The 12,897-nt window shown below is 53.9% G+C and overlaps 1 protein-coding gene across 1 annotated transcript; it reads right to left on the minus strand.

The window, feature by feature from the left end:
* Positions 1–1,973: 1,973 nt before the first annotated feature.
* Positions 1,974–11,006, minus strand: LPIN3 (lipin 3). Its single transcript, XM_042050168.1, has 20 exons — positions 10,669–11,006; positions 10,270–10,365; positions 9,268–9,503; positions 8,938–9,042; positions 8,380–8,500; positions 7,781–8,219; positions 7,073–7,172; positions 6,789–6,952; positions 6,614–6,707; positions 6,365–6,434; positions 6,186–6,275; positions 5,542–5,603; positions 5,244–5,393; positions 4,966–5,095; positions 4,577–4,725; positions 4,326–4,412; positions 3,238–3,390; positions 2,857–2,968; positions 2,662–2,765; positions 1,974–2,550 (listed from the first exon to the last, which is right to left on the minus strand). The coding sequence occupies exons 1-20, from the start codon at positions 10,858–10,860 to the stop codon at positions 2,397–2,399; spliced, it is 2,808 nt and encodes a 935-aa protein (XP_041906102.1). The 5' UTR covers positions 10,861–11,006; the 3' UTR covers positions 1,974–2,396.
* Positions 11,007–12,897: the final 1,891 nt, after the last annotated feature.

Raw genomic sequence — 12,897 nt, forward strand, 5'->3', positions numbered from 1 at the left:
CAGGACTCTGAGCAACCTGGTCTGGTGGGAGGAAGCTCAGGTTTGAATGAGATGATCTTCAGGGTCCTTTCCAAGGCAAACCATTCAGGGATTCCTTCATTCTACGGTCCCCATTGCCCACAGCAGAGTGTGCCTTGAATCCTGTGAGTCACTATGGAACATAGCAAGTGTTTCAGCTGCAACTTATCCAGAAAAGAGCACAATAAAACCATGCGCCCTACAGCCACCATACCCTTCACCTGCTCAAAGTGCATCTGCCTCTGTCCCAGGAGAGTGCCATCCCTGACCCTGCTGTCAGTCCTGAACGGTCCCTGCTGCCTGGATCTTGCCATCCATCCCTGCAGGATGATCACTTTTGTCCCAATGAAGGTACAGTGCCACTCCATTGAGGTGGACACCCCTGGACTTCCAGGGTGGGCTGGGGGGGTGGTGTGGGACTGGGACCCCACTCTGAGCTTTTGCTCCCTGTGCAGGCTGTCACAGACACTGAGGAGGAGTTGGAAATCAATATTGATATAGAAGATTGATATAGAGGAGAGTATGGATATAGATGTAGAAGAGAACGGAGAGGAAGAGATGGAGGTGGACGTGGAGGAGATGGAAGAAGAGATGGAGGTGGAAATGGAAGATTACATTGAAGACACAGAAGTGGATGAGAAAGGTGAGGAGGAGGACATGGTCTTGGGACGAAGACCGACCCCAGCAGCAGGACAGGCAGGTGCTCCCCATGCCCTGCCCACAGGCAGAGTGGGTCCCCTGCTGCCAGGCCGGGGCTGGGCTGGGTGCCCTGCTCAGGGACACGGTGCCCCGGGGGGCTCTGGATTCTGGAGGCACAAGCAGCACCCCAGCCTGCCCTGCCCTTGCTTTGGGCCATGCCAGCCCTGTCCCAGTGCCTGGGGCCCGGCTCCCAGCCCCAGCTGGGCTCAGTTCTGGCAGCAGAGTCCTGCTCTGCCAGCGTGTCCCAGCCTGGGGGCACAGGGAACAGCCCTCAGGGCCGCACTGGAGTGACGGTGCCACTTGCTTTTCTTCCAGGACTGACTGAGATGCCAGGCAGGGATGCCACCCTTCTGTAATATGTTTTAGAGTTTGTTATTCTCTTCTGTACATACGTTTCATACATTGCTATATAGGTTTTTATAATGTAAATATGTTTTATAGATTGTTGTTGCTATAAAGATTCTTACATTGAAAATACGTTATGCAGTTTGTTTTGTTGCTGCTCTTCTGTAAATAAACAATCTTTATTTTTCACACCCCAGCTCTATTTGCATTTGCTTTGGGCACAGGGAGCATTTGCAGGGTTGTGGTTTCCAGCTGGTCTGGGTTCCTGGGGCTGGAGGTCCCTGAGGCTGGTGGCATGGCCAACCTTGGGCTGGGGGTACCTGTGCACAGAGGGGTCCCACTGACAGAGGTCACACTCTCCTTGCAGTTGCTTTGGACATGCACGGGAGCTGTAGGGGCAAATCCCAACAGGCCCTGGCCCATGGGACCCCCCTGTTGGAGCAGGGCTGAGCCTGCGTGGTCCTGCAGAGCCTCATCCAGGGCTCTTTCCTGGCTGGCTCTGGGGCTACCGAGGCTGCACTGGGCTGCGGGCACCCCGCGATCCCAGGCACCCCGAGGGGCTGGAGCTGGCCTGGAGGGAGCCTCACTACAGGAGCCTCTGGCTTTTGCAAGGTCTCCTGTCCTCATTGTCCAAAATCAGGCCCATGTACATGCAGAATAAGCCTGGATTTGTCTTCTGTTTTTAATTAATTTTGCTATGTTAGCTAAAGGAACTACGTTTTTAAAAAAAAAAAAAAAGCCATTTTCTAGAAGGTGGTCTCATCTCCACCAGGACCCACTTGGTAGAATGCTTCAGCAAAATGAGCCCAGTCACATTTTAAAAGGACTGGGAGCCTGGCTCCCACTTCTATGCACAGGGTTAAAGCAGACAAGAGGCAGCCTGGGTTAAGGCACTATTTATTAGTCCAGAACATTCAAAACCCCAGCATCTTCCATTGCCCTTTACAAATTGGTGGGCAGCTTCAGCTACCAAAATGCAGGGAGCTGGACTGTCTGGAACACTGGTCATACCAGAGGTAGTAACAGCTATGCCAGAGGCTCAGCAATAAATACAACAGTGAACAACCACCACCTTTAAAAGAGCCAGGCTTTAGAGGAGCTACAAACACTAGAAGAGACCCAGCTTTCAGGAATTTGTGTTTAGCAACTGGAGCTTTTGTAGAGTCAGAGCTCCCTCTTACCCCCTTTGGCTGCCTGCTAAGGGGTGTCATGACCTCTATTACAAGTGCAAGATGCCCGAGCAGCAAACAGGGAGGACAAGGTGCATCTGGAGCATTTAGTCCTGGCAAAGAACATGCAGGAGAGCCCTGGGTCAGGTCTCCACAGGGATAGGGTTAGGGCAAGCCATCTAAGCCATCTAAGTCAACATCAGGCACTGGAGGTCTCCAGCAGGCACAGTGGCTGCAGTCTGGGGACACCAGACTAGCGCTCCTCCTCTGCCCCACAGGAGGGAAGAAGACCTCCACCAGCTCTGACAGCCGCTCGAAGCTGTGGGGGTAAGAAAGAACTTACATTGGGGTCATTCAGCATTTGTTTGATGCTTCTCTGCATCAAAGCCAGGCTATCCCAAAGATGCTGAGGAAGAAACACATTGCTTACGTTGACTTTTGGTTCTTTGCGAGCTCCTGGATCAGCTCTCCCTTGGGGTTTACTGTGAATATGCGGCTCTCTGGCAGCCCTACTTGCTTGTAAGCGTAGACATCCTGCCCAAGGAAGGCCAGCACGGCATGAGAGCTGCAGGAAGGGACCAGCACCCAGGCTGAGCCCTCCCTCCACCCCAGGAGACCCACTCACATTCAGTCTGTTCCCAAAACCCGCATAGAAGGGACACTTCGTGGCAAACAGTTTTCGGATGTCTGTCAAACAGGTGACCTTGAACACCTCTGGCTTCTTCTCAATCACCTCCCTGCAGCACAAGAGACATGACCACAGTGGCATCACCTGGCCAGGACTGTGGGCACCAAACCTGTCTGGGGCTCAGGGTAAGAGGTTTTGTGCATCAGAAGCTTCACCGTGAAGCTCCAGCAAGGCCAGGCAGCTCCCCTGCTGCCTCCCACAAAAGGCACTGTGCACCAAGGAGGGCAGAGCAGCTTAAGGCTGGGACATTCCTCAGGATCAAGCTGGGGAAGGGGGTTCTGTCCCCAGGGATACAGAAAGTGTAGGAAAGGACAGTACCTGTGGAAGGCAGACAAGAGGCTACTGGGGGAAAGCAGCATGGGGCCCATCGGGAGGCCACAGCCTTGCTCACTGACCCATTTGAGGTAGCCTTTGGTGATGTGGGCCATGCCAATAGCCCTGGCTGAGCAGTAGAGGAACTTGTAGCCGTTCCTAGAGAGAACACAGGGAGCCTCTCTGAGCTGTGACCTGGGCAAGGCATTCTCCTGCTCCGATGAGGAAGATGTAGCCAAGTACCTGGCCTAAGCCCAAACCTTACTCCAGTAACCAAGGTGGTTCCACAAACAACATGAATCTCTTATCTGGAAACCCAGACTAAGCCCAATCCCCACCTGCCTCACACTGGGAGTCCCTGGAGCACCCTCCACGCTCTCCCCAGCGGCCACACACCCACCCAGCTCAGCTGCGCAGCACCCATTGCTGCTCAGCACCCTCACACGGCACTTTCATCCCACGGCACTGCCTGTCAATTGTGGAGGGCTGCACCCAGCCCTTGCAGACGCCCGGGCGGGGGACAGCTCGGCAGAGGTGGTACCGGGGTGGCCACTGAGAGGCAGCCGAGGCGCCGGTCCCGTCCCTGCAATTCCCGGGAGCGCATCCCTCCCGTGTTTCTCCCGAGGCCGGAACGAGCCATCCACGGGCTCACAGTGCCTCTCAGTGGCCACAGGGGCCAGGGACCAAGCTGGAGGCTCCGCGGGGAGTCACTGCTGGTGTCACCCCTCGCAGGTGAGTCCCCTGGGCTGTGGGAAGTCATTGTTGGGTGCCCAGAGAGCTACCAGCACCACAGTGCTGGGCACCACCACTCTCAGGCATGACCTTGGGTGGTCTTGTCTGCTTCGGTGCTCAGCTATCCTCCCCAGCAAAGCCTCCACTGACACACACTCCTTCCAGGGAAGGTAATGCTAGCATCTGCTCCCAGGGGCCCTCTGCTTTCACCCCTCAACATCACATAGGCAGCACAGCCAGCACCAGCCACAACTGACAGCAGACAGTGCAGCTGCCTGGGCCTGCATCAGCGAGTAAGAAGCCCTGACTCCGACTCCATCAGCTTCCCACTTCCCCTTGGCCTCAGCTGATCCAATACCTACAGGTGGATTTTGTGGAAGAGTTTAACAATCCCACGATGAGTCCAGTCTTTACCCAGTTGCGGCAAGATCTGTCCAAGAGCATCTGATCTAAAAGGAAAGGTCACTGGGTTAGTGTGATCCAACATGGTGAATATCCACTCCCACCCCAATGGGGTTTGTGGTCCCTCCTGCCTGCTTATGCAAGCCTTTAAAGGGGACTTTCCCCTAACAGGGGAAAACAAGGATTCTGGGGTGGGAGAAAGGCCTTTTACTTGGTGATGGTGCCATCGATGTCTGAGATCACCACTTTTTCATTCCAGTTCCACAGGTAGATGGTGGCCTCACAGCGGCACGTGCCCTGGTACTGAGTTGTCACGCTGAATGCCACCTCGTTGGGGCCATCCTGCAGATTCAACCTTCCCTGGGCAGAGGGGCAGCAAAAGTGTTACACCAGCACCAATTCACACCAGTCCAAGGCTTGCCAGAGGCCAGACTTCCACCCAGCCAGGCCAGAGACCCCAAGCCTCTACAGGGTTGTCAACCAGGGCAAAATACTTGGATATCCTATAAAAACACGAGGTCAGGAGTAGAGAAATGCCTGTTTAAGGGTTGTCTCACCCCTACACACACAGACAGTGAAGGTGGAGGAATAAATGCATACAATTTGTTCGGAGGAGAGCCGCAGGGATTTCTTGTAGGTTGGCAGACGTTTCTGAGCAGGGGTCTCCACTGCCAATACATCCTCAGGGTGCAGGAGATGACTGTCACTGGATGACTCCTTTTCCTCCTGCCTACACAAAGTAGGAAAGGGGTCGGCCAGAGTCTTAACAAAGCTTTCTACCCTCTTTCATTAGGTAAACTTGGGAATAACTAGTGATGTAGGAGAAGAGACCAGGAGCATCCAGACTCCTGAAGATGGCCTGGGAGAGAGGCACTCACCTCTGCTGAGCAGGGTCAGGCTGCAGCATTCCCATGTTGGCTTTCCCTGTCTTGTAGAATGGCAGAGGTTTCTGAGTAGGGGCCTCCACTGCCAACACGTCCCCAGGGTGCTGGGACTCATTGTCACCGGATGACTCCTTCTCCTCCTGCCTACACAAAGAAGGGAAGGGGTCAGCCAGAGTCTTAACAAAGCTTTCTGCCCTCTTTCATCAGGCAAAGTTAGGAATAACTAGTGATGTAGGAGAGGAGACCAGGAGCATCCAGACTCCTGAAGATGGCCTGGGAGGGAGGCACTCACCTCTGCTGAGCAGGGTCAGGCTGCAATGTTCCCACGCTGGCTTTCCCTGGCCTCGGCTGCTGCTGCAGGCAGAGAGGTGTGTGCTGGTTTTGGCTGAGGTAGAGTTAATTTTCTTCACAGTGACTGGTATGGGGCTGTGTTCTGGATTTGGGCTCAACACAGTGTTGACAACAGAAATGTTTCTTTTATTGCTGAGCAGTGCTTGCATAGAGCCAAGAGCAAGAGCAGGGGCTGCTTTGCTTTTCTTCCAGTTGGAACAGCAACGCCAAAAGAGGTGTCACAGCAGTCCCTGCCTTCACAGGGACACTGCTTGTGGAAGAGTAAGCACAGCCTGGTGCTATGGTGGGGCAGGGAGACCAGCAACCACATGTGGTGCCCAGGGATCTGGCATGACGGGCACATGGTAGGAGGTCTCACCACTACAAGGTCCACATTACTGCATTACCAGGTGTTGCTCTGCTGCTCAGGCATTAAGAGACCAAAGGGGACAGCTAGCAACCTTAAGAAGTCACCTCATCAAGTCCTGGATGTCCTCATAGCCAACCTCAGGCCATCTCCAGGACCCTGCTCCCACCCCTGCCAGTCAGCAGAATGATGCCTGTCCCCTGGGGACATGGTTGTCATATCCACTGCTGCAAACATACCCCCTCTGTTGGGAATTCTCTCCTCCAGGAGAACCACCACCTTCTGTCTTTCTTGGGCATCTTCTCCTTCACCAGTTCGTCGATGATGCTCTGTGAACATGGCAGAACATGGCGTGAGGTCAGTCCTCAGCCCAGGCGCTGCTAAGAATCACAGCCAGTAAATGTGTTACACCACTGACCTCAGGAATGTTCCTCTGGAAAGCCTGCAGGGACAGGACTATGGGACCAGCCACTGCCCAGCTGTAATACCTAGAAAAAACAAGAGGGATGGGCACATCACCATCCTGCAGCATGGCCAGGTCCCACAGCTACTTTGGTACAGTCATGGGCTGGCATGGAGTCACATTTCTACAGGAGGGTTTCCATAGGGACAAAGGGGCCATGCTGTCCATTGTGGAACAAAGCAGCCTGAAGAGCCATCCACTCACTTGTTGTTGATCATTATCACCAGGTTTGGGTCACTGATGAGCCTTGGATTCTCAGCAAACTGCTGGTAGGAAACCATGTGCTCCATGAACTTCTCTGGCGGGACAGAGGCTGTGTTATGCCATTGGGGGATAAAAAGGGTTTCAGGGCTGCAGATTCCCCTCCCCTCCCACCTACCATGAGAGATCTGCCTGTTGCCCCTGAGGCCCCCGCACAGTGACAGGGCAACTGTAGGCATTGAGTCAGAGTCCGTGGGGTGGTTGGCAGGCAAGGTGGATGGCAGCTGGACACACAGAGGGTTGCTGGGCTCTGTCATAGGCCTCAAAGTCTGCTCTGTGTCACTGCCAGCAAGGGAAGAAATGGTGGTGACATCAGAGAATAGCTTTAAACACACCTCCATCTTTTGCACCAAGGGAATTGCTCAAAAATATCTGAGGTTGGCCAGCTGGGGCAAGTCATACCTCCTGGGGAAATAGAGAGCCACCTGCTTCTTGTCCAGCTTGGAGAGGTCTTCCAGGCAAATGTTACTGGGACTCAAGTGAGGACTTCTTTTGGTGGATCCTCAATGCACAGACAGAAGAGAGCTTAGCTGAATCACCTTTCCAACCACCCCACCATCTATCGAGAAAGCCAACAGCATCATCCTCCATCATATCCATGTACCATACAAATGGGGCAGCCATTTTCCTACTGGAAAAGTTGCTGTAAGTCAACAGCAACAGAAGTGCCTCAAGACACCTGCACTAGCATGATCCTTAAATACACCATCAAGTGGGGCACATAAATGCTTCTCTGTGATTTTCCCTGACTTGGCATGCTCAGGATGAAGCCACAAGTCAGGCCAGGTGCTGTCAGACACTTGAAGTTAAGGTATGGCCTGTACTGCTGAGAAATCTTCTAAGTATGCAAAAGCAGAGACATTCAGGGATGGACTTCAGGGAACACAAGGCAAGAAAGCCTTCCTGGGAGCTGGGTGGTCACTGAAAAATGGACACCTAAGGGATGTCTCTTCAAAGCAAAGGAGCTGGTAGCACACAGAGAAGGCAAAGTAAACACACCACACTTGGAAGTCAAGGAGTTACACTAAATGGACAACCCAGGAGGTCATCTGAGTCAGACACATCGGCAGGCTCAAACACCACTTCAAGCAGCACCAGTCACCCTCTCACCTTGCTTCCTCTGCCTCTCCAGCTGGGACTTGGGGCCTTCTGAGCCTGACTGCCTAGGAGCAGTGGCTCCCTCACAGGGCTCCACATCTTGCTGAACCTCTGGCACAACACTAACATCTCCCTTCTGCTTCTCTTGTGGGTTTGAGTAGGTCCCCAAAAATCTCTTTGCCCTGACAGCACGGAAGATGTCCTTCAGCCTGAAGATTCTGTTCCCAGCCTGGGGTGCAAGCGTTGGCTCAGTAACAGACACAGCCAAGGAATGGGGTATGCCCTTTGCTCCTGCTGGGCTTGAATCCCTTCCTGGATATTCAGAGGTGGCAACAAGAGGGGTTGCCTTATCCACTGGGACTAGTGTTGCAGAGATGGTGGTTGCTGCAGCAATCTTTTGTAGCAGCATCTTTGTGGACTTGGCTGGTTTAACTCGCACCAAATTATTCACCTCAAGGAAAGCAGAGGAACAGGTTTGAGGACGGGAAGTTGCCCAAAGCATCACACAGAAAAGGACAACTTTCTTAAGGCTGCCTGGCCACAGCCTCCTCTGCTTTCTGTAGGTCTTTTGAACACCCATTCCCAGCAAAAGAGCAAGAGCAGGGACTCACCTGAGGGAGCTTTCCCCAGGTCCACTTCATATGGGATTCAGCCCCTAGAGCAAAATTCTCCTGTGGTCTGACCTCCAGTTCAGAATCACTTTTGGGAGAAGATGGATGGCTCAGCATGAAGCTGCAGGAAGAGAAGGTGATGTGGGGCCTCATCTACACTGCAGCCCCATGCTCTCCTATCAGTGCAAGGACATTTGGGGCCAAGAACCCTGTAAGGCTAGTTTTCCATGAAGTCACTTCTACCCTGTGAGATTGTCACTCCCAAAGGACCAAGACCTATGGAAGCTGAGACCTGAGGATGCAAAGTGCTATGCCAGCAGTTGCCCAGAGCAGCTCAGCAGCAGAGAGACCTCTGCACGTAGGCTTCTCACACCTGTGACCATGGCCACAAGTGTCCCTTGTGGTCTCTGAGCTTTCTTCCAGCCACATTGTATCAGGCTAGGAAAACCCTCCTCTCCTGACACCTCCAAGTCACTTTTCCATACCACCTTCCCTGCCATGAGGAGCATGCCCTGCTCTCACCAGAGCTGAGCAGAACACCTTGGCTCTGTGCGTTACCTGTCCACTCTGAGCAGCTCCCCATCAGAGTATGGGTATATCTCTTGGGGCTGCAATGACTCGGTTTCTTCAAGGAGATCAGCAAAGGATGAACGTGCGGCATCACTGCAAAGGAGAAAAGAGAGAGCACTTGTGCTGCTCTCAAGCAGCAGCCTCCTCTCCAGAAAGCTGGCAATACCCAGCTTCACCCTTCCCCCTGGCTCTCTACCCCACAGGAGACTGGGCTCCAACTTGCAAACACTTCCCCCCTGTTTCAGTACTGATGGGCATCACCAAATGAACCCACAGGCTTGACCCCCTGTACCACCCTGCCCATGCCAAGCAGCTCACCTTGGGGCTGGCAGCTCGCATGGCTTCTTCATGGACACGTCACTTTTGGCCTCATCAGAGCTGTCAGAACCCAACTCCGACACCTCCTTCCTCTGGGGCCTTCTCTTGCGTCGCCTCCTCTTGCGCAGGATCAGTCCAGCGCTGGTAGCCTCCAGCTCACAGGAGGGCTGAACAGCATCCTTTGGGCTCCGCGCCTTGTAGATGGGGGATGTGCGGAGGAAGTAGGGGATGCTGCCCTGAAACAGGGATGGGGAAGAGCCCATCAGCTCCCTCCAACACCCTCCTTTCCAGCCTAGCAGGTCCTTGCTCTCTGTGGAGCATACTATGGAACAGCACAACCAACACCACTGAGCCCTCAGCTCAGGGGTGGTTTTGTGGCCTGGCCTAAAAGGGAAGGATTTTTACCTACAACATGTGAATAAAAGAACATTAGGGTGATCCAGCCACAAGCTAAAGACATCTTTAACACAGGCAAGGAAAGACAGGCAGGAGATGGCACCACAAGACCAGAATTACCAAGGCTGAAATGGGATTTGACCCCAGAGCCCCTTCCTACTCCCAAACCTAGCCCAAGCCAACAGTGACCACAAGTCTGCCTGAGAGTAGGGCTGCCAGGATTTCTGGAAGCCACAACTAGTCTCATCCCACTTTCCACTGGAGCAGGCAGCCTGCCACAGCATCTATCTCATTCTCATCCCTGACACAAGATCCCCTGAGAGGCCAAGCTCCAAGATATCCGCCTGTCTGGCCAGTAGCCATGCCCATTGATGGAGACCAGTCTGGGATGCAGATATTTGGTCTAATACTCCCCTCAGGGTGCTCCACCACGCAGGTTGCAAGGTCCTTTGAGCAGGAACCTTTCCAGACACAGAAAACATCAGACGGGACAATGGAGTCACTCTGGGGAAGAGCAGCATTCCAAACCTGGTCATTCCACCTCAACCCCACACTTCCAGGTAGTCACAGTGGGACACAGACGTGTAGCACCTACTCATCACCCACCTCATGCTCTTCTGACTCCACAACAAAGAAGGCCTCTCCATTGTCTCCCAGCTTCATGTGCAGATCCACAGGCTCCCCATTGATTTCAATGTCAACCTAGCAAGGGACAGAAGCAGGGGCACTTCCTGAGGGAGGGGATGGGTAGAAATTGCTCACAGGGCTGACAGCCGCACAGCCTTTGAGGCAAGGGACCTCTCCCAATTTTCCTGGAGAGAACATTCCTCCCTGGAAATGGATGGGTTCCATTTGGGGGCATCCCCTTAAAAACTTGGCAAGCATCCCTTTCAGTGGGCTCCCATTTCCCTCAAACAAGGTCTTTCCATAACCTGTGGGTTATAGAAGATCCTGGGTCTGGAGACACTGGAAAGGAAGCGTAGCCCCAGGGCAGGCACCACTTACCACCTTCTCCTTGGAGCGCAGCACTCCCAGTTTCCCAAAGCGCACGTGAAATGGGGAGCACTTGAAGGAGTTGTCAGGCTGCCTCACCACGACCACATCGATGCAGCCTGACAGGGTGGCGGGGTTCAGATCCCGGTACAGCTCCTTCACTGTGACAAAGACGCTCTCAGCCAGCTGCCCCATGTAGTTCATGGTTTGAGACTGCAAGGGAGAGACAGGAAGAGATTCAGGTGGGGGAAGAGAACTCCAGCAGCTAAAAGCAATGTGAGTTTACTGTAGGAGAGTCATGCCATGGCTGCAAACACAGCTCCATCACGGGGATAGGTAAGCCTCTAGAAAAACTGAGGCAAACACCTGAAGAGCCTTGATGAAGATTAGCCACGGCCTCTGTGAGCACCACAAAACCATGAGTCATTGCATCCAGCTTGGAGGAGAGATGCCCTTGCCATTGGGATACACCGTCACATTTGCCCCTTGGGAGGGCAAATACAACCTCACAACAACACTGCACAGTCAAGCTGTCAACATCCCATTCAAACAAGAACTGGGCTGGCAGGAGACCTACTGTCCTGTGCTGTCCTTAGAAATTCCCAGACAACTCAGGGCAGAGAGGTGGGAAGTCCAAGCTGCTCCATACACCACACATTCACTTTGAACGAAGTCCAAACCTAACATTTCTCACTCGGAGGGAAAGGCATCCCACATAGGCATTGCAGAATTGGCCAAACATGGCTCTTGTACAAGCCAGAACTTGTGCTGGCAGAACAGCCAGGGGATGGTGTGGTGTCCTCAGGGACTCACCACAGCCCCCAGTTCACACTCAACCCCAAGGGCGGCTGGGGGGAGTTGGTTCCTTACCCAAAGGGATGATGACAAGCATGTACCACACGACAAGCCGTCTGCCCCAGCAGGTACCTAGCCTCTCCGATCCGTTTTGCACAAGCTCAGCCCTGTCCCATTCCCAGACATCCCTCCTGGAAGGCAGTCTGAGGGAGCAGACATGGTTCCCGCTCCATGCCCCGTCCCCCACCTCTCCCTGGCAGCCAGGAGTAAGCTCAAATCCCAGATCCTCTCCGGGGGATGATAGCAGGGAAGTCCTAGCCAGCTCCCGAAGCTTCGGTGCCTCCATCAGCTCTGCTGTGAGCGGGGCCAGGGTCACAGGGCCAATCACCAACCTGCTGAGCCCAGCTTTCCCAGGCATTGCTGCTGGGGTGGGCAGCCCTCCAACTGCCTTCCCTGCTGTGCCGCAGGGCCTGGCAGCAAACGGGAGAGAGCTCCTCGTTGCACATGGGGGAGGTTTTGGAGAGGAGGAATGATCACACTGACTGATACTCCCAGGGCAGCAGTGATGAGCTCCCAGTTCAGATATATACTGACACAGGCCTGAAAAGTGCATAGGGAAAGTCCTGAGCAGAGAAATCCCATAGCATTTGGGGTGGGGGCTTGGAAATTATCCCCAGATAAGATGCACTGAGCACCACCTTCATGGTGAATGCAGGGTGCAAGAGCTCAACATAGCACTGCAGCCACACAGCAAAACAAGTGCCAGGGCCATGTCCCCTCTGCAGAGCCACTGTCCCACCCTTCCCTCAATGGGCAGCTGCCCCCTCCCCAAGCATCTTGTTGCTGGGGACTGCTTGGAATGGCTCTGGTACAGTTTTCAGCTCTCTGAATTTATTCCCTGTTGGCCTCACCCAAAACAGCTGGAGATAGTCAGGGGATGCAGAGAAGAGGCTTCTCCCTGCAGGCCTTGGCCCTACCATGGATGGAGCAGGCCCATTGGGGAGGTGAAGGGTAGACTATAGTCTGGAGACAGATTAATAGGCAGACAGAGCAAGAGTAAAAGTCTTCAAGTCACATTCGATAAATAAACAAACCCTCTTGAGGAACGGGGCATCTCCAGCCCTCAGCCCCCAAACCAGCGAGGATCACAGCCCTCCACCGCACAGCTCTTGTGGAGGATGAAGGGGACAGTCCTCCCCTGCAGACAGCTCACATCGACCTCCAGAGCCAAAGAGCAGCCCAAAATAAACCAGAACTTTGCTGACACCAGTCTGCCTTGCTCCTGGGCCACCCTGCCCATCCATCACACGCTGCCAACCAACAGGACCTTCCCCATTACCTGGGCAGCTGCTGAGCCTCAGCACCTCCTCGGCTTCTGCGCAAAACTAAACCCCGTGGGTTGCTCTGTGCCGGCAGCAGCACTCACCCTCAGCTCCTCCTCTCCCT

The sequence above is a fragment of the Corvus kubaryi genome, unplaced genomic scaffold, assembly GCF_017639235.1.
Source record: "Corvus kubaryi isolate FWS band 111438036 unplaced genomic scaffold, C.kubaryi_AGA036_p1.0 134, whole genome shotgun sequence".
Classification (NCBI taxonomy): domain Eukaryota; kingdom Metazoa; phylum Chordata; class Aves; order Passeriformes; family Corvidae; genus Corvus; species Corvus kubaryi.

Excerpts from the sequence above, each read along its gene's own strand:
- LPIN3 (XM_042050168.1), bottom strand. The coding sequence starts at position 10,860 with ATGAACTACATGGGGCAGCTGGCTGAGAGCGTCTTTGTCACAGTGAAG. Across the intron at positions 8,501-8,937 it reads GAGCTGCTCAGAGTGGACAG|CTTCATGCTGAGCCATCCAT; the intron begins GTAACGCACAGA and ends CTCTTCCTGCAG. Across the intron at positions 2,551-2,661 it reads GCAAAGAACCAAAAGTCAAC|CTTCGAGCGGCTGTCAGAGC; the intron begins GTAAGCAATGTG and ends TTACCCCCACAG.